The sequence below is a fragment of the Agelaius phoeniceus genome, chromosome 2 (assembly GCF_051311805.1).
Source record: "Agelaius phoeniceus isolate bAgePho1 chromosome 2, bAgePho1.hap1, whole genome shotgun sequence".
Classification (NCBI taxonomy): domain Eukaryota; kingdom Metazoa; phylum Chordata; class Aves; order Passeriformes; family Icteridae; genus Agelaius; species Agelaius phoeniceus.
Window position 1 is genome coordinate 41,743,247 of NC_135266.1, and position 26,599 is coordinate 41,769,845.

General features: G+C 34.7%; 1 protein-coding gene across 2 annotated transcripts in view; it reads left to right on the forward strand.

Moving 5' to 3' along the window:
* The window catches only part of UGGT2 (UDP-glucose glycoprotein glucosyltransferase 2), a 75,220-nt gene that overhangs the window by 37,311 nt on the left and 11,310 nt on the right, over positions 1-26,599 (forward strand). For both annotated transcript variants that reach the window (XM_054652360.2, XM_077173553.1), the window contains exons 17-31: positions 439-603; positions 1,057-1,180; positions 1,280-1,378; positions 3,160-3,254; positions 5,548-5,754; positions 6,910-7,041; positions 8,930-9,057; positions 10,242-10,337; positions 11,445-11,547; positions 16,309-16,388; positions 17,755-17,944; positions 18,831-18,989; positions 20,114-20,199; positions 24,268-24,352; positions 25,768-25,853. In XM_054652360.2, the coding sequence (XP_054508335.2) occupies positions 439-603; positions 1,057-1,180; positions 1,280-1,378; positions 3,160-3,254; positions 5,548-5,754; positions 6,910-7,041; positions 8,930-9,057; positions 10,242-10,337; positions 11,445-11,547; positions 16,309-16,388; positions 17,755-17,944; positions 18,831-18,989; positions 20,114-20,199; positions 24,268-24,352; positions 25,768-25,853 (1,835 nt within the window). The remainder of the gene's footprint in view (positions 1-438; positions 604-1,056; positions 1,181-1,279; positions 1,379-3,159; positions 3,255-5,547; positions 5,755-6,909; positions 7,042-8,929; positions 9,058-10,241; positions 10,338-11,444; positions 11,548-16,308; positions 16,389-17,754; positions 17,945-18,830; positions 18,990-20,113; positions 20,200-24,267; positions 24,353-25,767; positions 25,854-26,599) is intronic.

Consider the following 26,599-nt stretch of genomic DNA (forward strand, 5'->3'; position numbering starts at 1 on the left):
TTCTTCTCAAATAAAGCTTGACTTACAAACATAAAAACCTTTTGACTTTTTTTGGGGTTCTTTCTTTGGTAAAAGCAGCTTTGACTGTCTCAGGGTTCTTCTCTGATGTTATTTGCTTCATTTTTATTTTTATTTAAAATAAAAGAATAAACTAGAATGTTAAGCAAATGAAAAACAATTTCTCAGCAAGATGTTAAAGCAAAAGTTCACAACAAAGTATTTGGATCTATAATTTCCTTTGTCATTCTGTTTGACAAATGAGTCCCATCTGTCCCGTCAGGTTTCCAAACACTTTGTTTTGTCCCTGCCACTGATGACAAGGTGTGACAGTGAAGCGTGCTTGGAGATTAGAGCTCATCCTCTCTTGATACTACTTTCATTTTTTTACTACAGTCAGCCCCAGTCTGTTTAATCCTGTGATATTTCTGATTTGATCAGGCAGGAGCAACCTTTCATAAGAAGAGTGGCCTGGGCCCGCTGCCTCAGGCGCTGTTTAATGGCGTGCCCTTTCCCAGAGAGGAGATGGATGCGGCAGAGCTGGAGACCCTTATTCTTCAGAGGATTTTTGATGCCACCGGCTTCTTCCAGCGGGCAGTGTTCATGGTATGCTTAACATTTCTGAAGGAGTGCAGGGTGAAGCATTTGACAGTGAATTGTTTCAGTCAGGTTTATATATTATGGTTTTTTATAATGAGGTGGCTTGAAATTAGTAATATCACACCTGCAATTACGTTGTTACCATCATTTGTGGTCATGGTTTTGAAAGAGTATATTGAAATTATTCAAGGCTGAAGGATCAGCTGAGCATATAGTCATTGTATAGAATTTTTCCACCAGAAACTGAGGATGTACTGCAGTTCTTCATTGAAAAATGTATATCTGGTATTTTGAAATGCTATCTGTGTGACATTTATATGGTTTTGACCTGACGTTGTCCATAACTTGATGTGTATAGAAACTTTAAGCTCAGCCGAAAGATTAAACAAATTCTTGGTCTTTGTTTGTCTTGAAAATCTGTCTTAATAGTACAAATTTTACATTTTTCTGTTACTGCAGGGCTTGTTAAATGATAATGTAAATGCAGTGGATTTTCTTATGGATCAGAACAATGTAGTTTCCCGTATAAACCCCAGTATTCTTGGAGCAGAAAGAAGATACATACATTTCAGATCCAGTCCTGGTAACTCCTTTTTTTGGATATTGCTATGATTTGTGGGTTGGTTTTTTGGGTTTGTTTTCATATTTTAAAGTCTAATACTTTGTGTCTTACATTATGCAGTTCCATTTCATGTGGAAGACTTCTCTACTTTCTCCTTTTTGGACTCACAAGATAAAAGTGCCGTAATTTCAGATAATATGAAGTATTTAACAAAAAAAGGTAATTAATTTGATGTATAGATTATATGTCTATATATGGCTATTACAAGTTGTTGAAATTTACCAGTTAAATATCCCAAATAAGTCAATATTCCAAGGATTCCATGTAAATTAAATATTTCTCAGTATCCCAGTATCCTCTTTCAGGAAGCAGAGCATATCTGAATATTATAAACCTAAATTATAATTAACAGGGTAGTTAGTTTTTGTGGCTTTGAATTGGGATGGATGTTGTGGCTAGTTGTTTTTGTTTTACAAACATGAAGTTAGAAACCTTTACAAGACTTTTGCAACTTTGAAGATAGACTCAGCTTCCATACATATGGTTTTACTTGAGGATATTGAAGTCTGTTTGGTTTTCAAGTGACTCTTACTTGCAGCATTGTCAGGGCAGAATGTATAGAGTTTGTATGTTTATATCAAAATTAGGTATTTCTAAATTTAAGGAATAAGTATCTCCTTGTTTTTCCTCTAGTTGGGTGGTTTAATTTTGCTGAACAAGCTTAGTCTTTCTATAAAAAATAGAGTTTATATTCTGATGAATTATAACTCATTTATACATTTTGTTTTTGTTATAACTCAAATGTTTTTGTACATTTCAAATGCTTTTTATATAAAGTATTTTCGTTGCATATGCAAGTATTTTCCTTGAGTGAGAAGATATTACAACAATGGGGTCATAATTCTGCATGGAATTTTACAATAGTCTGTGCCTTATGAAACAGCTGCTCATTTACATCAGTCCTTCAAAGGACACAAAAACCCTGTTAACAAAGAGCTTTCTTTTACTGCTTTTTATGTGGTATTTACAGAATTTTACTTAATTCATTATCAGAAAGAAATGCCAAACACTTAAATTTCTTTAAAATAAACTTATTTGACTCTTAGTTGATTCTGTGGCTACAACCACAGGGACATCCCAGTGAGCTGTCAAATCAATGGCTTTCAATCTGTGGGCTTATTTCTAAGATTGAAATCTCTTGTGTAAAACCTATAACCTTTAAGCTGGAATCTACATTTGAAATCTCTCTCCCCAGTGTGTTTCTCTAGACCACAGCAACAGTTAATAATAACCTTTTCCTAGCATCTCACCAGAACCCTGGAAAATTTCTGTCCCTGTGCATTATGTTTTAGGGGATGTATGGTAGACCTGAGTAGACTGATATTCTTCTAGAGATAATTTTGCAGAATTTTTCACCTACCATTGCTCTTCTATGACAAGTAAAGAACAGGAAACCATAGAGCAAGAAAAACAGAAATTATCTGTGTTCACTTACAGAGTAATTTACTTTCCTTGAACTGACTTCAGTATATTCCCATTTGTATCCTGAAATGATAAGTTTTTTCCTGCCTTTACTTGAAGGACTTTCCTTTTGCTGCCAGGGAAAGTGACTGGCCTAGTTTATGTGGCCCTGTAACTACTTAATTCTTTTCATTCCTGGCTATATATGATCAACCTTTATCAAATGTTCACAAGTAACCTCTGGTAAAGCAGGTTTTGTGAATTGGAACTAATTATTTAGGGCCCTCTTGTCTCAATGCTGTAACAATGGATCAGCTCTTGTAGTCTCTCTCTCCTATTAACATGATAAATTGTCTTCTAAGAATCTTACTTCAATTCAGAAGGCAAAAGATTCTGATGTGGCAAAGATTATTCTTACAGTTGAAGTCAGCAGTTAAATGTAGACATGAATTTAGAAATGACAAACAGAATTAATTTGTTTTTCATTAGTCATGAGAAGATTCTCCAGAATGTAAAACAGGATTATCTTTAATTCTCAGATGAAGATGCATTGTATGCTGTTACTCTCTGGATTGTTGCTGATTTTGATAAGCCAGCTGGCAGACGACTGCTTTCTGATGCCTTGAAAAGCCTGGTGAGTTTCTAGCCAGTTTTATTAAAATAGTTGTTATGAATATGTTCTTAACAACTCTCTCTGCACATTCAAAAATCATACTCTTAAATCAAAGTGTAGCAACTTTGTTGTTGGTCAGGTGCAGACTTAAGAGATTGTGCTTTTGTTTTACTCAGTTCCTGAAGGGTAATGATCATTTTGTTCATGGACTTGTGAGGCAGAAGACAAACTGTGACACTGTGTGTTAAAATTCCTTCCCACTTAGACTTGCTCCCATCAGGTAGCCCAGAATGTTACCTGGAAGGACTTTGGGATACTGCCTGTTGATGTGAACCATTAAGCAGTGTTCTCCTGTATTATGTGGCACAGCTGTGGCCATGAAGCATCCATTTTCCTCTACACTGTTTGTGTGCTTCTAAGATCAATTTTCCTGTGTATTTTAATGTCCTAGGAGAATCATCCACATTTATGAGTTTGCTTATTTTTAAGTTCTTCTCTGTTAATAATAGGATTTAGGTAGGAATGTCTGAAATATAAATATACTTCAGAAAGTATAAATGTCAAGCAATATAAATGACAGAAAGACCCTGTATTTGGGGCAGGTTAAAAGAGTACTTAAACTGAAATCAGGCAGTTATCTGGACTTTCTAATCAGGAATGAAATAGGAACTATCCTAAGGGAACTAGAAAATTGGGATGTTGTCAAGAGAATGTGATAACAACTATGTCTTAGAAAAAGGCTCTAAAAAAGATAAAGAAGAATATTCAGTACAAGTCCTTGTTACAGAAAAGCATTTAATTTCTTGAACTGCTTGATTTATGTCTCAGGCTTGACAGATGTACTCCCTCTGTAGCTTAATTTGTTAACCCTCTTCAGCAGGGGAAATTTGCCACAGCCACCATCTAAGAGGTGAGAACCACCTGGGCAAGTCCCCTTGTGTTGGTGAGAAGAATCTAGGGAAAAAAACCCAAAACATTAGATGAATTTCATGTGTTGCTTGGTCTAGTGATTTTCAGATTTCATGAGAAATAAAACGAGTATTTTTTTTAAGTCCACCGATTTTTATTGAGGATATTTACTCCTTTCTAGTTCCTTCTATCTCTCAAGTCAGGGTCTAGTATAATTCCTGATAGTAGCAGAATTGGCACAGTCACCACTTGCTCATGACTTGCCATCAGCATTTGAAGTAAAGCATGCAAAAATCTGGTGGTGAAAATGGCTGAAGGAAATTCACTTCTAGCTATTCCAGCTAATACATGCTATTTTGAAAACTCTGAATAATTTTTACTTCCTTGGTAAAAACCTTGAGCTGTCTTAGCTGGAAGAGACCTCTTGAAGTCATCCAGTTGGGCCTCCCACTCAAAGTGGAATTATTGACTTCATTACATCAGGTCATCTGTAGGTGTGTTTGAAGGATTTCTGAAAATCTCCAAGGAGATGACTCTGTCCCTTCCCTTTTCAAATTACTCTGGTGTTGCACTGCCTTCCTATTGTAGTTCTTTTCTGCCAGGCCAAACTTTGTGAGCATTACCCCTTGTTACTCTCTGCTGGTACCAGGAAGGGTTTAGCCCTCTCATGTTTTTCACTCCCCTTCAGTAACTCTTGGTTGCTATTCGAGTTCTCTGTAGTCTCCTCTTTGCCAGGTGGAGCAAGCCCAGATTCCTCAGTACTTCCTCATAGTTTTTTGACCATCTTGGAAGTACTTAGTGGAAGCCTTTCCAGTGCAGAATACCAGTGACTGCATGGCTTATTTTTTGTTTTTCCTGCATTGGAGTCCATTTACCTTTTCTTCAGTTAGTGGTGTTATTTGATCCTACCTTAGAATCATCATCACACTCTCTGGTAAAATTTGAGTGGCATTACTGATTTTAGCAAGTGAAGGATTTTGCTCCTGCTGAACTTTAAAAGTGGTAAGTGGATACATTCTCTTGCATTTATTTTATGCCTAGTTCGATAATTTTTGAAAAACAGACAGACATCTATCAAACTAGTTCTGAAGTCTGTAAATGAGCACTTGTTTATGTCCTTTGTTAAAAACATGCTTCTGCAAAATGCTCAAAGGCAATTGTTCTATTAAAGAAACTTAACACTTCTATTTAAAATATTTATCACAGAATAGGTAAATCCTTACTAATCACTTTTTTACTTACAGTTGGAATACTGAATTAGTCATTGATGTATCTTTTCTAAAGACAAATAGCTGCAAAAAATTAAATACTCAAGGGCATTTCACATAGTTATAAATGATATGAATACATTAGGTAACAGCAGATGGAACTGTAAAATTACTCATTGTTCTGTTTTTCTTTGCAGAAAACAAGCAGTCATGCACGAATTGGGATTTTGAACAATCCTTCATCAAAAATAAAGGAAGATAACACAGCCATTGCAAGAGGAATTTTGGCAGCTTTTTTAACCCAAAACAACAGGAACTTAAAAAGTTTCCTAAGTAAACTCAGTAAGGAGGAGACAGCAAAATCCCTTGCTGCTGGAACTAAAATTGTTAAATTCCTCATCCCAGTGAGTACAAGCTAAATTAGATTATTTCCTTTTTTTATTTTCCATATATCTTATTGGAAGGAGGTGGTGAGAATAACAGTGTTTGGCCAGATGCCATGAAGTTTATAACCCATATACAGTTTCTTCTCAAGCAGACTTGGATTTTTGATGGCTTTCATGTGATTGAAGAATAGAGAATTTCTTTAAAGGGAGAAAATATGACAGTACTGAAAAATTCACAATAGGGGTACCAGATAATTGAGACCAAAATAGTTTAATTTTTAATTTTTTTATTTTCTTAATAGCTCTCTCATTTAGTTAAAATTGCAGTATTAATGTTTTTCAAGAATTTAGACTTCAGAGAAACTTAAGACTATGGGAGAGAATGGAGCTGAGTTATTTCATAACAGCTGCTAACTACTGGTTTTTGTCTCAGAAGGAGTTGCAAATTTTAGCCTTTTTAAATAGGAAGTGTTGGAAGACTAAGAAAACTCTCCATATTAGAAAGTGAATATTTTTGAGTCATATTTCTTGTTTCATTGTTTAATAAATTTTGAAAGACATAAAGGTCTCTAATGAAGCTCTGTATGCTAATTATGTTACTAATTAATGTCATTTTATTAATTGTATCTGAATGAATCCGTTTGCTTGGTCTCTTTATTACTAATGAATACATATCAGAATAATTCTGACAGGTGAGACACAATTCCAATTTTGTCATGTTTCTCTCCTCTTTGAAAATGAATTCATGTGTCTTTCTGGATGATGTTGGCTTCCCCAGAATATGTTCAAATTGTATCCAATGTCCATATTAGAATGACCATTAGGTTTTTGGAGTATTACAAATTTTTTTATATCTTTTTTCTAAAAGTGGTAATACAGTTGAGTTGTTAACAGAGTGTTACTTTTCATGCAGCTGTTGTGCTGGATGATGGAAAAATTGCTTCACCTCAGGCTCAGCTTTGCTCTCATGGTTATTCACAGTTGCCCCAGGGTACAAACTGCACTCTTGGGCTCCCCACCAGCAGTTGTGTGCTTACACTGAACCTGAGCTGGCTGTGTTACTTTGATTTCTGGTTACCACATAACTTGAAGAAAATCTTTGATTTCCTCACATGATACAAAATTTATTTTTGCTGAATCATTCCAGCATCTCATGCTTTACCTTTGCTTTAGGGAATGGATGGTGATACTTTTGAGAAGAAGTACAACACTTTAGGACTGGATTTAATTAAAACTCAACAGATGTTCTGCCAGGAGGTTCTGAAGCTGCTTCCTGGGCAAATGGCTGTTATTAGCAATGGCAGGGTAAGAAGGAAATTAAGACTCTCCATCTTTTTTAGGATGTTTTTACTTCTGAAACTTCAGTTTCAAACTAAAGAAAATGCGTTCTCTTGATTTCCCATTTATTCAGACAATTGTTAGAGAATGGTATGAACGTTTGCCTTTTTATTTTGTTTTACTGCTAATTTGTTCATTAGCTCCATTCCATTGAAGCTACTATGTGTGTATGTCATTCCCACAGCTAGTATAGAGTTAATCTGACAAAATTCTCAAAATAGGTTAGTATCTGATTTATGGTGATGTTTAAGAATAAGTTTTGATCCTGAAGTTACTTTTATTTTACTATGTAGATGAATGTATATAAATTACATTGAGTAGGTTAGTATTTCAAGCTCTAAAGCATCACATTTTAATAAATATTTAGTTGTTTTATAGTCTTAATTCTTAATTTACAGATAAAAGTGTAGTAATTTTCTTGTTTCAGTGTCTTGTATGTATATGCTGAAAATAGTAGCCTTAATTACAATATGTCAATAGATGATCTGTGATCAAAAGATAAAATGTTGCATTCAATATTTAGTGCTTCTTAAATGACAGTCAATGCCTTACATTGCAAATACAATTTACAAACTACATTTTAATTCTTCTATTTTTGATTTTCTCCACCATTTGAAAGAAATAGAAAGAAAACTATGTTGGCATCTCATAACTGGAAACTCTTTAAATTCAGTGAGTTTAGTTACTCTTGTGCATCCTAAATGCTTCTGAGATGCAACTGAAATACAGCTAAGAAACACACAGAAAGCATTTTTGTTGATGAAGCCTTAAAGAATTGTTGGGTTTTTTTGTGTCAGCTCCCTCATAACTAAATTAGTGAATTTATTTTATAAATTATTCTTACTGTTCTCCATGCCTAAAAAAGCTAAAATAATGTCATATTTTAAGTTTTGGGGAAATAAGTTTGATTGAAATATTTGGATAAATTTAGTAATGTATATTCATATCTGTGTTTTCACTTTAAACTATCACTTTTCAAAAGACGTGGGATATCCTTCATTTCTGTCCTTGCTATTTCATCACAGACATTTTGCTTTTTATGAGCAAATTAATTTTTTTCAAATTGACTTCTCCAAATTACCATAGCATTTCTTAATTACACTGTGGTTTCATCTATATCATGCATCATTAATAAAAAAAATCAAAAGTGGAATTTGTTATATCAACTCTCATTTGTAGGACACAGTTGAATTTTGATGAAGAGGCATTCAGCACCCAGCATATATAATGAGAGTCTGGCAGCCCTGTAGACTATTGAAGTTGTCTTGGCTCAATTTGGCCTGATAGACTGAGTAGGAAATCCAAACAACATCCTCAAAGCTGTTTTCTGGGACTCCAAGGCACTTTCTTTTCTTTCAGACACCAAAAAATGTAGTAATCCTGTATCCTCTCATATGATGCATTTTGTGTCCTTTCCCATTCTTTCTATCTGTTCTGCTTCATTTGACAAGTGGTAGAAGGAGACTGTGTTCATAGAATTAGAAACCTAAAGAGTGTGGTAGACAAATAGTAATTTGAGTTTAAAATATTTCACATAAGAGAGCTTTTTCTTAGAGTTATTTCTAAATAGTGTATTCCTTAACAGATGGATGTATAATGAAAAGTAGCATGGATATTTCCATTGCAGTTATTCTTTGTGATTGATAATTACTGTAATCATATAACTATAAAAGCCTAATCCTGCATAGTTACTATAAAATTTAATTAGCTTTATAATCAATAGTATTGATGTATATGGAGATTGGGGTTTCATCTTCCGTATTGTGCATTCATTTAAAGTATTAGTTTATTTTTACTTACAAACAGAGCATTATTGGGACATTCTTCACTTAATGTTTTTTTTTCTCTGTCTAAGGTACTGGGTCCTTTAGATGAAAATGAGTTCTGTGCAGAAGACTTTAATTTGTTGGAAAAGATAACATACAGTACCTCAGCAGAGAAGATTAAAGCCATTGTCAAGGAGATGGGAAACAGTAGTAAAAGGTAAAATTCTCTTGCCTCATAACATGTGTGCAGCTCTGCTGAATTACTCCAAATACTTTCCCTGCTTTCACTGTCCTTACAACCAAGAGTATAGCTAACAGTAAAGGATTCCTACTAGGTTTTGTTTACATAAGAGGAATTGTAAAGAATAATAATAAGCTTGATAAAATACAGTGCATCTTAGGCCAAATCTGAGTATTAATATTTGAGGTCATTGTCTTGGGGAATTGTTAGTTAGGGAGCTGGTAGAGGCATGGGCTGATGTTGTGCCCTGACACCATAATAGACAGCATTCACACATCTGTTCACTGAAGTGTGAAGATGAGATGAGTTCAGGCCATCTTCTGGTCCTAAGGATACAGCTTGTGTACAAAGAAGAAAGCAAAATTACACTCTTCTTACAGTACCTCTCAACTTCGAGTATCATTTCTGTTATCTAGAAGGACTGGCATAACTGAAAGAATCATTACCAGAAAAACAAACTCAACAAGAGATAAATAGTGAGATAAGAGATAAGGAGATAAGTAGTGAGAGACAAAATATATTTAGACAAATGTTCTGACTTAACAACACTGAAATGGAGCTATGATTTCTAAGGAAACTTCAGTAGGAAATGCCAATAGAAAAAATTGAAGGATGTGGCCAGACTTGAAACCAGGTCATTTATGTCTGTTCCTTAATGTTTTCATAAATGGGAAAAAATTAAAAAAAAAAAAAAAGCTAGAAATGTCAGCAGATCTTAACATCATATACTCACTTCTCTTGATTCTGAATCATGTCTTTTTTACAAATTTGTGAATAATAAAAACTTGTCATTATTTCAGGTTTAATTTGTCTTGTGGACCAAGCTCCACATTTTCATCATATTACACAGATTTGAATACCCAACAATTGAGAAAAATAATTGCTGTGAGGCTGAATGATAACTCTGTGAATTCTGCATCTCTTAAAATTAAGAACTGTCCATTGCACAAGGCTTCTCTAAGGCTGTAGTGGTTCTTGGGCATTGTCATGCTGAAGGTTTAACTCCAAGCTACAAGTCCTGAGGTGTTAATCACCTTAGAGTCCAGGTCTGGGATGTGGGCTTCCTAAATAGGCTTTATGCAAAGAGACTGACATTAAAATGTTAATGTTTTGCTCCTTTTCTAATGACAACCAAACTATATGTGCCTTATTTAATACAGTGGCAGTGACTTGATTATGAAAATAGATGCCCTGCTGTCATCTTTGCCTAAAACAGAGATGAGACAAGATGTTGAATTACTCAAGGACCAGCACAGGTCAGTTTTGTCATGATAATGCACTTAAGAGTAATTTTTTAACATTTGAATGTCCTGATGATTGCATAGTCTTTGGAAAGTTGAGTAAGCATTCTAATTTTGAAACTGTTTTATGAACAGCCTGCTCATCTGCCATAGCATAATGCATCTTTACCTTTCTCCTAATAAATTCATTGGTAATGCCTATTGATTTCCCAGCCTTACCCTTTGCTGAAAAGAGAGGAGAGGGGTACATTTTTAAAAAGGACATATGATAATACAGAAACTGTAATCAAATTACAAATTTTTATAAAAATTTTTGTTGTTTCCAAATCTCTACTTGTTTTTATTGGTAAAGGTGCTCCAGTAGTAGTTGTGTGTACTGTTGGACTGTCCCTGTTGGTGAAAGCAGGAGTGAAATCAGTGGTAGCCTTTTCTAAGAGGCTGACACCTTTTTCAAAGTTACACTAGTAGCAGTCAGTACTGTGCTGCTACCATATATTTTGTGGAAAACAAATTCCAATTGTCCCTTTTCTGTATTTACAGCATATGACTTTTTTTTTTTTTTTCCATTTTTTTAAATTAAGTTTACTGACATTTCCTTCCTGTAAATACAGAGTACTTTAACCAGGTTCTGCTTGACTTAGCCTAATCAAGTCTATCAAACTGAATTATTTTCTGGAATGCATAAAGCTATTCCAGCCTATCAAGTTCCACACTTCTCAAATGCCATTTTTCCCCCTCTTTTTAAATTATGTCACCACCACCGCTTGCCTGATCCAATGATTCCTGATCTCCACGAAGGGAATTGTAAGCAAATGACAAAAAGACCCTTTTTCTTACTGTGTTTTATTTTATTGATTTTGTTTTAGAGAATGTATCTAATCACTAACCAGTACAGAAGTATGTAGATTAATGCTGTATTTTTTACTCCTGTTCACATTTAGCTTTTCTAATTGTATCACAGGGAGCAATCATGATTATTACTTGAAATGAGGGAAATATTTTCTTGAGAAGTAAAATCTTAAACACCTCTGATGTTACAAATCCATCTCTAAAAATGTTAGTCCTTTCAAGAAATTCAGATTTGAGTTTTCATGTCACTTGTTTTGAATACTTTTTTAACAGTGTAATAAAAGTCGAGCCCCAGGAGAACGACCCATTCTATGATGTTGTTGCTATTGTGGATCCATTGACAAGAGAAGCACAGAAGATGACCCATTTATTGATTGTAAGATGGTGGTCATTTCTTGTAATTTGCTTATTTGTACCTCAGTTGTTACTAAAGTTCTTCTAATTTCCACATCAGTATAGTAAAGAGTAAACTAAATGTGATTGTTTTTTCTTTCCCTTTAAAATATGTGTTTAGTTATTTTAATGCATAGAAGAAGTTCAACTATCTAGTTCATCATTATGAATATCTCATTTGAAAGTAAAATTCAGATGCCCCATGGCCCAATCCTCTTAAAGTGAGCCTGTAAGTGCTCTCTACAGTCAGTAGAAAGAAAGGAGGAGATTGTGTACATAATTTTTTGCATCTCAAAATCTCAGGGGGTATGTGCTTCTTTCCATTAAACCAGATCACCTTAGTTTTCCAAGGCACCTAAATGAGGTGGTCTAAATCTGACTTGTAATATCATCATAAGAAGATTGGACTATAAAGCTTTCAGCTCTTGGTGGGGTATTTCTCAGTTGATTAATGCTATCAAGTATATCTAGTTAGGCTTCCATTGTGTGTAGCTATTGATCTTCTAAAGAGAAACTGTCTTAAAAACACAGCTGCTAAAATTATTTTCTTCTTTCACCTACTGCAGAATATCACTGTGTCTCAGGATCCTTTATAGTTTCCCATAAAAATGTAAATTTTGTCTTCACTTTATGGTCTGTTATAATTCTGAAACCTCCAACTTGATTTTTGCTGCATCTTATTTTATCTTTTTTTTTCCTGCAGTAATTATGCAAGTTTCATAAATTCTTCAAGTGCTTTTCCCCCTCCCATTTTCATATCCTTTTATATCAAATGTTGAAGCATCCACTCACTCTTCATATAGTGGAGCGAAGTAAAACATTTTTTAAAATTCATGAAAAAATTTGCTATTTCAAGATTCTGGAATACTAGCTTACCTCTAGAACTAGATCTCTCATTTCACCCTTCTCAGTGAAAATGAAAGTTTGATATTACCAAATGAAAATATTTTCAGGTTGAAATGGGCTGGAAACTCTCCATTTATCCAGAAGTTCATATTATGAGTATAAATCACATCAAGGATCTTGCAGCTCAGAGCAGAAACCTCCATTCCTCTGAGCTCAACAGACTCTCTCATGCATGCCCAGGCAAATGACTCCCATGGTGTCCCCAGCTGTTCAGCTGTGGCAGATCCTGCTTGAGTCATAGGAGCTCTAGTTTTAGTCAAGAAGCCAACCCTTAGGAGAGAGTAATGAAATGCTGTTGAAAGTAAACAAACCAGAAATATTTTCATGTAGATTAGACTTTTCAATAATATCTTTTTAAAAATGAAAAATAGCAATTTATATGCACACATATGCACACACACACACACACACACATATATATATATATATATAATTACCTGGAAAGCCACCATCTCCTGCTGTAGAAACAAAACAGACATGCAAATACAGCAAGCCCCAAACTCCAAGTTCTTAAATGAATGCCTTTCTGATTAGCTTACTACAGATAGGTGATTTAAATACTATAAACTTTAATCACTGGAATAAATTTATATTTAAAGGCTCTGATTTTTCATTTATATTATTGGATTAGAGCTGAGTATATTGGATTGGTAACCATTCATGGTGCAAAATTGGTTGAGTATCTACCATGGCAGAACACGTGATTCTTGCCCCATTCTGCATTGAATATGTCCATATAATGACTGGGTTTTTTCACCCTGGTGAAACTATTGTATTACTTTCTGTCACTTAATAGCTACTTCAAATAAATCTTTTGGTCTTTTTTATTAAAAATACAAACAAAATGTTATTCATATTAAGTGGGATTGAAATTGAGATAGGTGTAAATAGCTGGAGGTGGGCTGTAATCTAAACTTTACTGCTTAGTCTGAGAGACTGGCAGTGTAAGGATGGAGGAAGGTATGAGTCAGAGCACAAATGAGACCTCAGTCAAAGCTGCTGCTTGTTTTTAAAATATGTACTGGATTGTATCATAAGAACTGCTCTAATCCTTTCCAGACTGAGGCAGGTAGCACCTTCCATATAGTCTTTGTTTTTTCCCTTTTTTCAAAACATTTTGTTACAGACTTTAGCATCAAGTATTTCCAGACAAGGCAGAGTCACTGTCCACTGTAAATATTTAAATGCCAGCCATAACTTTACCATGGTTGGGCCACATAAGTTCTCAGCAGAATATATGGAAGAACTAACTGGTCCCGAAGTTATGAAGGTGATCTCTAAGGTGATGTGAGAAAAGTAGAAATTCCTTCTGCTAAAATGAAGGACAAAAGTGAAGAGTTGTGGATTTTTTTTCCTCATGGTTCACCAAAAACAGGAGCAAAGATTATTCTGTATAGTCTTAGGATTATCCACCTTTTCTTTTCTTGTTCCAGTAAGTATCCAGCAATTCGAAAACGTGGAGAAAAAAATCAAACCTTTTATTTTTTTCTTGTCAGTTATCTTTTGCCTTTTTTCCTTTGTTCATTCTGTCTTCCGTGAGGACTTACTATTCCATGCCTAAAGTAAAAGAATCCCTGAGGGAGCCCCTTTTGGTGATCTAGTCTGATTGCCTATATAATGCATGTGTCAGGACTCCTTTTTCACAATTATTATTTGAAGTAGAAATAATTTTTAATCAATTCCTAATTTAAATATTACCAAGCAGCTGAGTACAGATTAGAGCTCCTACTGAGATTTTTCCGTGGCTAATTAACCTTTCTGTTAAACTCAGACTTGGAATTACAGGTTTTTGTTTAGATCCATGCTTCTCATCATTTTGCCAGTTCTGTTGAAGATTCTATTAAAAGTTTGTTTTCAGTGCAGATAGTTTGTATTATCCTGAAGTTCTCAAACAATTCCAAGTGACTGGTTAGATAATCATGGTTTACTGAGTTAATGTTCTTCAGATGAGTTGTAGTAACTCAAGTAAGTGTCTTGCAACTGACTTTTTGTTGTGCACATGCACAATAAAACTAGCTCTTGAATAATTTTCAGGCCTCCTGAAATATTTCAACCATGTTTTACAGTGCTCCCTGAACTAAATTTCCATGCTCTTTGAATTTTCTTACTTAAAGTAAACAGACTGAACTCTTCAAGTATCCTGTAAAAGAGTCTTCTTAATTTTGTCACCATTTTCATGTGTTAACTCAAATGGCCTGGTTTCTGGTGTCCTCAGAAGCCCTACATAATAGAACCAAGTTCAGTATTTTCAGAAGTTGTATTGTTGAAAAACACAGAGATAATGAATTATTGTCTTATTTGTCATTTCGTATTTAAAGTCCTTTGAAATGTTAATTAAGAAAGGCTTTTAGGGTTTTTTTTTTGCTACTGTACTAAATTTCATGGTCAGCTGATGAATTGGGATGATGCATCAGCCTTCTGCAAGATAATTTCATTCTATACAAAAAAGCCTAGCAATGCAGATTGCTGAAGAATCATTCTTGCTGTTGGGTTGAGGGTTTTGTTTAGTTTGAAGGTAAAGTCCTTACAGGATTTTATCATTCTTTTTATTCTGAATGGTAGTTAGATATTTGAGTCACTTTGACCTCTGTTTTGATTTTGGTGGTCTTAACCTTATGTCATGTGATGCTTTCCCTTTTTATCCTTCCAGTGCTCTTAGGTTCTCATTTCCTGCTTCTTCACTTGTTCACACCAATATGCTATTCTCTACTCTTTGTTTTTATTCAGTAGTTTTTCAGTGATGGTATTCAGGTGGCACAAAAGATAAGAATAAGAAAGCAGGAATAGAACAGTTCCCTAGGGCTAAGTAAAGTTACGGCATTGTAGTAAAGAATGTGTGTAAGCCATGGGCTGAACTGAGGAAAGAAAAATTATAGTCATAATAAAAAAGAGATTTAATGATGAATATTGTCTTGCTTTGTTCCCAATTTATTTGCTATTGTAGTAATTTTAGATATTAACCTTACTAGTATTGGTGTTATAACTTAGCTTTTATGTCTTACTGGCCTTTCTAATATCCATAAGTGTAGGCACAGCTGCTTTATGCTTTCAGGTAAGCACTTTGTGTCAGAAACCACAGAACTGAAGGTAATTTGATAAAGGTTTTTTTGAGTGCTTTAAAGAAATTAATGACTTGGTTAGCTTTAAGCAAAACAAAACAGATTGCTCACAAAAATTAGAAAAAAATACTGTCCTAATATTATGGTTCCTATATAACAGCATCCAAAACATTACTATTTTAGAAATTAACAGATGAAGAAACTGAGAGAAAAAAAATAGAAATATGTTAACTTACCAAAATGTTTTGAAGTTAATTGAATGGTTTAGTACATCATTAGTCTATTGTTGACATTTAAAGTTATTAATTAATTGAGTATTAAAATGGTTCTCTGAACTTCACTATATTTAACAATTTTCTATATACAGCTATTTTAATAAGAGTGAAAGCAATTGTTTTAAGATTGGTTGTTGGATTAAAGGCAGGTGTTGTACTTAGAGACCTTCAAGTGTTTTAAAATCACAATGTAACAAGGGTGATAATATCATTTACTCAAGCGTTGGAAAATGCTCTTGAAAAAATTGCATGAAGACATTAAAATGTTGACTGTCAAGAATATCATGTGCTAAAATAAATCATGCAGTTTTAGGAAAGGTCACATATTCATTTATAGTATCTGACAATAACCTTTAATATACAGATATATTTACATCTTGAAAAAGTTTTAGATTCCTGCTGAAACTTGAGAAATGGCAGGATGTCACAAGGGTAACTTTGGCTTATTTTCAAAGTTTGGTGATTACCAAGAACCATTTTTTACAGAGATTTTTTTTTCTGTAGGTACTCAAAGACGTTATCAATATGAAACTCAGGTTATTTTTGAACTGCAGATCTAAGCTGTCTGAAGTGCCACTGAAGAGGTTAGTAGTTCATAGCTTGTCATGCTCATTTTGGAAAAACAGTCTTAATGATGTATTTTTCTTAAAAAGTAAACATTGCTTTGTGTTTCTGAATTCTTTTTGTTGGCTCATTTTTCACTGAATGTTACCTAAGCAGTTGGCACTTGTTTAGATAAAAGTTTTTGTTCTAATATGTCAAGCATAGTATCACAGGGAAGTGATCTAGTCCATCAAATACATCTCTCATTAACAGGCTTTAAATAAATCAATAGAGTCTTTTATGGCTGTGAAAACTTGCAGAGGGGGATTATCTGTCTAAGCTGTTCCCTTCTTTACAGCCCACTGTTTGTGTAATGGATTGTACAGATTCCATACTCCTAGGAATTAAATTCATCTGAATAAATATACAGTCTGCATTTGTTATATTGAGATGATGTTATATTTCATTGAGAACATGATATCCTCAATGTATCTACTCTAAATTGAAGTTTCTTTTATCTGTGTGTAAAAACATGGTTCACTAATTCAGTGATAGACATTTACACTGAAATTAATTCCTTCCAAGAGGATTTCTTTCCCTCTAAGAGAAATGTTTAAGTACAGCCATCTCCTTGGCAGGTATTTTACCTATAATCCTAACACCTATATTACTAATTACCTCTGAGAGAGGCTGGTGGTAGTGCCTGTCCTTTAGCCATAGGGCTGTAAAATTAATCATTTGCCCACAAAACAGAAGTCTTTAGTATTTATTCATTTTGAGGGGAATTACTCTCATCTCTTGTTCCACAAGAGGGTCCTAATTATCAGTCTTCTGAGTGTCTTCTTGTATGAACATCATTATGATGGCTTTTGAAGCTGGGCACTTTCCAGGTCTTGGTGCCTGGTTCTTTCTTTGTGCTTGGGAGAACTTTTATGTGTGGAATAATTGGGGTAAGAGCTGGAGAGGAACAGGGAAACCCTACCCTTCCTCTACTCTAGTGGTCCTTGCTGCTGCTAGTGACAGTAGCCATTCTCAAAGACTTCTCCTCCAATAGAGATTAGTCCTTCTGCATAGTTCAGTGATAGGGATTCTGAGAATTCAAGGCTGCTAACAGTCAGGGTATCTAGATGCACCTCTTGGGTATTCACTTTCATAACCTTTAGTGTTAATGGAAAATAGACACATCCACAGAAAAATTACCAAAAGTGTATAGGTCTGTGTTCATCTACCAGCCCATTTGAGATACTGTAGATATTGTCTGATGATATTCTAAAAGAATAAGGAGCTACTTTGCCTCCAAATTTCATCATACTTGGTAAATACTCACTATATTTGAAAATATTTTAGAAGAGCTTAATGTTTGTATTTTACCAAAAGTTGGGTTTTGTCACACTTCTTTTTCAACAGCTTCTATCGTTTTGTTCTGGAACCAGAATTAACTTACGGAATCAATAAGCACCTTCCTTCTGAACCTGTAGCAAAATTCCTAGAATTGCCAGAATCACCTCTTTTGACCCTAAACATGATCACCCCTGAAAGCTGGCTGGTTGAAGCAGTAAACAGTTCCTGTGACCTTGATAACATTCATTTGCAGGAAGTAAGTAATGGTTTGCAAACACTGTAAAACTTGTGTTGGCCCTTCTACTTCAAGAGGGAAGTAGAAATATTGCAAGATTTGTCTTGTGTCAGTTCTCCTGAAATATTTTCTTTGGCAATTGTTTCTTTGGTAATTTTCTTTGGTAAATTTTTCTCTGGTAATAGGCAATATTTTACCATTTCTGTTGTCATCGTCTTTTTGTCCTTTTCTCTCTTAAAAAAAAAAAGGGACAAGTCTTAAAGGAAAGCAATGGAATAGAAAAAAATCAGAATGCAAACTACAAGTTAAAGCAATTTACCTGCTATGTTGAGTTTTGTGTTTAGAGAAATACTGCATTTAAGATAAAAGTAAAGCAATTAAAGGATTCTTTGTGTTTCCTAGTTCTTGTACCCTAGGTAAATCTTCATATAAACTGGAATATATGACTGTTTATTAATGTAGTTCAAAATGTATTTCACCCTCTTTTAGTTCACAATTCTTTCAATTATTATTTAATTCTATTTTAATCCCCCATCTTCAAAATGATTAGATTTGTTTGAGTCAATAAGCTTATGCAAAATATTGAGAATGTTTGATTGACCAAAGCTGTGTCATTTGGAAAGCGTATTGTGAAGGCAAAGCTGGGATGTGCCTTACAAAGGCAGAGGCGCCTCAGCTTCAACACTCAGTGGAGAGAAGGTCCCTCCAGAGAGTGGTCCTTCCTCTTTGTCTTGGATAACTGTTTTAGAATTGAGTTAAGTTCCTGTGGATGGACTTTTCTTTGGGTTTTTTTGTCTGTGGGAGTTACATTGTGGTAAATCCCACACAACATGTTTGTGACTGTAATATTTTGCTTTTCCCACATGGTTAAATGACATAATTTATTGATGAAGCATTCCTTCCATAGATAAAAGGGGCAGTTATAGCAGAATATGAACTGGAATATATATTGCTTGAAGGACATTGCTTTGATGTGACAACTGGACAACCTCCTCGAGGGTTACAGTTCACTCTGGGCACAAAGAAGAATCCTGTCATGGTTGATACTATTGTGATGGCCAATCTTGTAAGTACTTAGTACAGGAATAGTCATTACAGTTGCACACTTCTTGTGAGAATTCTTCATGAGCATCTTGTTCTTTAAATCCATTTCTCTGTGTTGCAAGCTTAGTAATGCTAAAAGTAACAGGCACATCCTGGAGCTGAGCTCATCTCCAATTTGTTGAGCTTTCCCCCCTGCTCCTCTCCTGTGATGCAGTATAGGTTTGAATACAGCCTAATTTTATACTCTTGCCTGAAGTGCCTAAACTGGCAGCCTAATTGCTTCTAGTAGGAGGTAGGACAGTTTTATTCAGGCTGAGATTCCCTGACAAATGTAAGGTATGGTTCACATTCTGAATAAAATAACCCTTTTTGTTATACAGTGATCCAGGCAAAAGAAGACTCCCGTTTTAGATGCTTCAGGTAAGTGCTTAGAGCCTTGGTGGGACATACCCACACCTGAGAATTTCTCTCATCATGCAAAGCAGTTATTTTTCATGTTGGCAGTCTGTTGAGCAGACGACCATGTGACTTCTGAAGTAAAACCTTTATTTTCTGTTGGCTAAGGGAATTTGAATGGGAAGGATTTTGATAAGACCTTTTACCTATCTGCTGTTCTCTAGTCTTTGTAAATACTGTGTCATAAGGAATGAAATACTTAATAAATTGTGAATCTTTGAGTTTTGCACAAGTATTGAATATGGGTTCAACAGTAGATGATGTTTGGCATGAAGAAACTTCTTACAATTCTTCACATTTCAAAGCTTGCTCTCTGTGACTTTAACTTAGCAATAGGTGTTTACAGTGTTCCTGAAATGGCAAGCAATTGTGTTGACTTGGAAAGTTGTTTCAGACAAAAATTTTGAGTTTCAAAGAAGCTTTTCAATTTAGGATCTGTTCAATAATTTATTTCTTTGCTTCTCTTTTACTTGCTGTCCTTGGTGGAGTTTTTGTATGTAACTCAAATTCAGCTAGAAACAAATAGAGCACAGAAAGACATTAAAACAGACATGCAGGAAAGGTGATAGTTATTGCATCCCTGACACACTTCTTTCAGGGCTAGTACAAATGCTGAGTAGTTTATTGTTGTATATGAAGATGGTTGAGTCTGAAATGCAACCAGAACAAGTGCCTGTGTTTTTTCTTTAGGGGTATTTCCAGCTGAAAGCAAATCCAGGTGCTTGGACGCTGAGATTGCGTAAAGGGAGATCTGAGGAGATTTATCAGGTTTTTTCGTAAGTATGAATCCATCATTTGGAAACAAATTAATCTGAACCTGCAACATATTTTGGAAAGATGACAACACTGAAAGAAAGTGAGCAAAGATAGCATTAAAAAGGACAAGATGCAAATGATGATTTAAAGTTTGTAAGGAATACCTTATTTCCTTGTATTGTTGTTGTTTGATGGCTACATGTATTGTTGAAGGCATAATAAAGCCACGCTGCTCAGCTAGATTAGATGCTAGCAATGTCCCTTACTATACAGTTGCACAGCTACCAGACACTTTCCCTGTCAGTTCTGTGCATGGTTAGCATTATCTCACCACCAAATTCTCTTGAAATGTCACTCATGGTTTTGTTTGTAATATTTTTGCATTTCCAACATACTTAACATGTAATTTTAAGAGTATGTCCAATGGAGCATTGCTCTCACAAATTATCTCCAGAACTATCTGAAGGAAGTACCACAAATTTCCCTCTCACAGTTTTTTTCAGCCCTCTGAATACAGTATTTTTACAAGTGGCATCTTTTTTTAACAGGAGCATTGTAATAATTTCAGTTCTAGACTTTTTTCTTCACTGAATTCTGAGTGTTACTTAGTTGTCTAAGTCATCTAAGGATCACTGTAGTTACACCTCCACCTTAGGATATCAAAGCATCCTTCATTTTGAGACCCTGCATGTTGACTGCACCACATCTCCCTCTCTTGGGAGAAACCTCTGTCCATAGAAAGACAGTTGTATTCCTGTAACTGGCGTTTAGGTGACATCTCTGTGGCTTCTAGATCTGTAATTTCCACGGTTGATTTTCATGGAAAGGAATATATATGCTCACCATCATTCCAACTATTCCTTAGAAGAATCACCTTTTCCCCATGTTCTATGTAAAAGCACAGACCTGTAGCCTATGAGAGCTTTCTCCTGAAGCTTTAGATCTAATCACTTCTAGAGGAGCAGTATTGTTTATTTAATTTCAGCTTCAGTTTTTCTTTGTTTTTTCGTTTTTCCTGTTCTCTCTTTTCCCCCTCAAAGTAATTGTGGGGTTTGAAATAGGTCTCTTTCTTATAAAATATTTATTATTACTTGAAGCCCAGGAAGACATAGTTCCATATGTTGTTAATTATAGCTTCTATTAAAAACCAAAATCTTGCTGAACCTCTTTGTGCTTTTGAACATTTAGTTAATATCAGTGTTACAGGGAGAAATATTAATGGGATGTTAGATTCATTCTGTTTGTTTGCAATTTTCAATTTTTTTTTTCAGAAATCACTTACAATCTGTTGAAAAAGCAGAAAAACATAGTCCTTACCCTTTGAGGTTCACCTAATCTCCACCAACTGCATCTGTACCATTTTTCTAATTTAGCATTCAATTCTTAAGAAATATAAAGTGATTTATATAAGATAGCATGGTTTAAAAAATAATGTAATGAGGTGCAGTTGGGTTAAATAATGAAACAAAATGAAACAAAACAACTCTACATTCTAGCCTGGATCAAAGGAAATTTAAATTATCTACTGGGGTTTTGCTCATTTTCCCTCTTAGCACAAATGGGCTTAATTGAACTCAGCTAAGTTACTAAAAACTAATACCTCATGAGCAGTCTAAACAATGCAATTTATTTCATCTTACTCTTCCAACTGGAGACTTAAAGTACAACAGGAAAAGTATGTTTGTGGGGCTGCACCAGGATCTTTGATATTTCTGTTTCAGTATTAACAGTATGAAGTTGCTATCAGAGCTCAGGCACCTGTTTGATACAATGGAATTTTGCCAAGAGCTGTTGCAGTATATTCTCCATCCGTAAATATTAGTCACACCCTCCCCTGTTGAACTGTGAGATGAACCTGGTTTCTTTGAGGCACAGGCCTGTACATTATAAAGGGAGTTTTAGAATGTTCTACATCTCAGTATTTATCTTACTTGCTTCTCTCATAGTTGGAAGTAATTTGTTTTTGCTATATATAAATACTTAACATTTAAAATAAGCTGCCTCTTTCTTCTTAAAGACTGCATCTAACAAGGATAATTATATTGATGCAATCACACTTGTAAATCAATTTGTTACTAATAAATTACTATGAATATTAGGAAAGTAAAAATTGTTATACTCAGCAATAATCTGAGCACTTCTTATTACTGGGACTTTGATGTTGGTAGGAAAACAAGTAGGTATTACTAGATAAGATTGCAGAAAATTATTTATAGCTAAAGATACCTATAAAATCCTGATATTTTACTTTTTAAAAAAGCAGGTAGACAGAATATTATGTTTTGATGTCATGCAGACTGCCCAGCTGAAAGGTATATCTTTTATAATTTAGGAAAGGAGTTGTATGCTTGTTTCTTGGGCTTGAGCTTTTAAAGGATCTCCATTTCTTGAAGCCAAATTCTTTTGTCCCCCATATGGAAAATTATAATTTGTATTATATTGGTACTTACTTGTATTTGTATTAAAAGCATCTAAGTGTTTTGAAGTTAAAGTTGTGAGGTAAATAGTCTGCTAGACATGTTTTGCTTTTCACAATTACATAATATGAAGGTAGCTGTTATTACATATGTCATAGTGCTGTCAGTATGCAAGATATTTTGCTTGGATTTAAAAAGTTTGTTCATAGTAGGACAGAAATTCATCAAACTGAGTTCTGTGCAGAGTAGAACAGTTGGCACTCAGTAAAGATGGAGCCCACAGGGAGGCATCCATGAAAGAGATTTAGGGAGACAAAGCAATGTTGTTGAATTTACATCCAAACCAAACACTCTGAGAATATTGCAGAGACTTTGGAAAACCCTCTTTATCAGCAGATTCCTCTCTATCTACCTACAAAATTCATAGCATAGGGATTTTGAGCTAACTGAGTGAATAACAGAGAAAAAATATTGGTTGTGTGAACACTGGGGGCAAAACTGGAACACTGGGCCAGCTGCTGCTATCAGCAGTTTGTGTTTGGATCAAATTTTACTATTTTAGAACTTTTTAGTGACACACTTTATTTAAAATGAAATTAATATCTGAGCACTATGTATCCTTGTGATGCAAAGACCCTTATTGGCTGGGTGTGCATATGTATGATATTTTAAAAGTGTGAAAATAAAACTACAATAGAGAGTAGAAAAGTTCAGATAATTCTGAACATTGTTTTAGTCAAGGATAGGCCATCTCCATGAGACTTAGTGATTACAGGCACTTTTTACCAAAAAATGTATTAAATAGAAAATTCAGATGAGTGTGTAAAATCCTGCAGTGTTCAGGTAAGTGGTATGATGCACATTGAAACAAGATTTAAATACTTCTGTTTTCTAGGGGAAAAAATATGAAGCCTAAGGGGTAGCAGATTACTTTCTTAAACCCATTTTTTGTGTGGGTAGCTTTAGCAAGAGGAGCCCACATAATGCTGATAATAGATAGAAGAGATTGAAGGGGAAATATATTGAGGGGCTGTTGAGGTGTAAAACAAGAAAATTTGAAAATTATGTTGTTATTATACTCTATCACAGTAACATTTTTCATATGAGCTACTATGTGGACTGCAGGAGTTTGGAGACACCTGAATGGCTTTAAACTCATGTTCAGTAGGGCAGAGGTTCATGTGATGCTTGCACAGCTGTTTCTTCAGGGGTACAGCTCCCAAAGCCAGCCAGTTGAAAGCCAGTATTCACTATCTCAGCTCTGTGATGAAGCCTTCCCTATACTTTTAAAAGCAGATCTATTTTAAAAGTACATTTAATGCTGTCACACAATTTCTAAGCTGTTTTCCATATTTGCAAAATAAATTGTTGTTATATTTGAATATAATATATATGTATATATAATACTTAATCATGTGTTTAGCTGTAGTTTACTGCAGTTTTTCATTGATTAATAAATTTCCTGTGAAAATTCAAATAAAAAAATTAAGGTGATGACTGTGGACAATGTCCAGTGATGAATAAAACTCAATGTTTTTGAAGTTAAAATATAAATGCAAGTCATTTTTTTCTGTAAACAGCAATTCTAAACCTTATTCTCTGATTAAACCCAAGTAACAATGCATATTTTAATGAGACAGTACCTTTGCCTGGGTTTTTGTCTCCTCACAGCCATGAAGGAACAGACTCTATAGCTGACCTGGCAGACGTTATTGTGGTATTAAACAACTTCAGAAGCAAAATTATCAAAGTTCAAGTATGTATGCAGTGTTTCCTGGTATGAAATGAGACTTCTGCTTATGTGTCTCAGGCTGTATTTAATGGAAATATATATACTGAAATATATAATTTAGATTTTGTATAATTAAAGAGAAGGATGTGCAAATTAATGTAGTTAATTTGATCCAATCAGGTTATACTAATTGTGTGGGAGATTTGTTAAATAGCTGTTAAACATAGATAACATTTATCTCATCTAGCTCGAGGTGCCCAAGTGTGTAGTCTTTGTGACTTAAATCCCTTTCTGCTTAGCAGGAGAGAGTCCAAAGGACTGCTCATCCCTGCTCATATATGGATTTAAATCAAGAGAATGACCTCTTGAGACATCCATTTCTCTCCAGTGAGTAAGGACAGATTTTACACAAAGTCCAGATTCCAGAATGGAAGTCAAAATCAGTTGTGTTGAATTTTACCCTAGGCGACCAAATTTGTGTCACCAAAATTACATTACTTTCATTAGATGTATCAAAACAGCTAATGAAGCACCACTTACAGAGGAGAAAGATCCTCATAATACATTATATTTCCCACTATATATTTTAAATATTTTTAAAATATTTGTAAATATTTTAAAACACCAGACATTACTCTCTTCCCCAGTCCTGAAAGTTTCCAGAAGCCAGGGAAAATGTAAGACTCTGGAGCATGATGAGCCTGTCTTTAAACAACAGAGAATGGGTAAAAGGGTGCCTAATTTTCCTATTTTATGCCAAAATAGGAATATTATTTTATGTGAAAGGTGGTATGTGTATTAAGCTTATAACTACAATATGTAAGCTCTGCCATTCAGTTGAACTCTAGAATCACTTCACTGATCTGTAGGATGTGGCTTCAGGATAGTGTCAACAGAAATCTATGTTAGCTTGACAATATAAACATGTGAAATTAATATGATTAGATTCACACATTCAGGGTGTTAGAAGCTATTTGGTTTTCAAAAGCAATTTGATTTCTTTTAATCAAGGAAATTGAGGTGGTAAATGAAATTAATCTTGAGCCATTACAAGCATCTGGATAAGACAGCAGAAATTGCTTAAGTTGGATGCAAGAGCTTATGTTTCAGTGACAAATTTGTCACTTTCTCCCTGTGAAGGGCTTATGAAAATAACAATTTCCTCTCAGGTGACTTCCATTGTGACATGCTATCCTTCTTCCAGCTAATGGCTGGATCATAAACTTGTGAGGGAGGAAGATGAGAGAAAATTCACCATGTTTTTAGTTGTTGTTTGATAAAGATGTGCAGAGGGCTTGAAATGTGCTGGCTGATTTATTAATCACCATACTTAGTGGCTCTAGCCAGTTAGTACACCATAGTGAGATATCACAATACAAGTAGTAATTACTATCAACTACCTTCCCAACTTGCACAAAGACCTTTATTTTATTGACTAGGTACAGAAAAAGCCTGATAAAGTGAATGAAGAGCTTCTTACAGATGGAGCAACAGGAAAAAAAGGAAAGGTGGAATCAGTTGCAAGGTAATGCTTAACTTAATTCTAATTCAGCTGTTCCAGCACATGTTTATTATTACTCATAGCAAGTAAATTTTCTTACTTGATACTGATACAAACGTGTAAAAAGTCTCTCTAGAGATTTATAATGTAAATAAAAAGGGGGAAAGATAAGCTATAATGTCATGTAAATCTCCTTTTTTATTCTCTTCTTAATCTATCCTTTGTATTTCCAGTTTCTCTTCATTTTCTCCTTTGGCTGTTTTTTCATTTTGTTGTGGCAGGGAATCAGACTCAATGCGAAAATCTCAGCTGGTTATGTGGTACTCATGTATGTCAAACTGAACATCAAAAAGCAGATCAATGCTGCTTGTCTGCTCCTGGACATAATTTATGAAATCTCAAGTGTTTTACCTTTTACTTTCAAGTTTGTGTTCTTTAAGTAATTGTAATAAGTATCTCAAGCATTACATTTGGGGATAATAACTTTGTAGTATTTCTAATTTGCTGTTTTGAACAAGACTCAAAAAAGGTTTTATTCAGTTTTCAGTAGCTTAGGCAATGGTTGTCAGTCACAGACTGCTAAAGAAAATAAGGAAAAGGCATAGCAGTTCTACTTCATCTACTAATCACTTGGCTCCAGTCAGTCCTGTACACACACCTCTCTTGGTAGATCCAGGACTGGCTTCTGTTCCAGCTTTAAAATGTCTCATGATGAAGCCTCTTGTGCCACGAGTACCTTCAGACCTGAGATAATATTGAGTGTCCGTTGC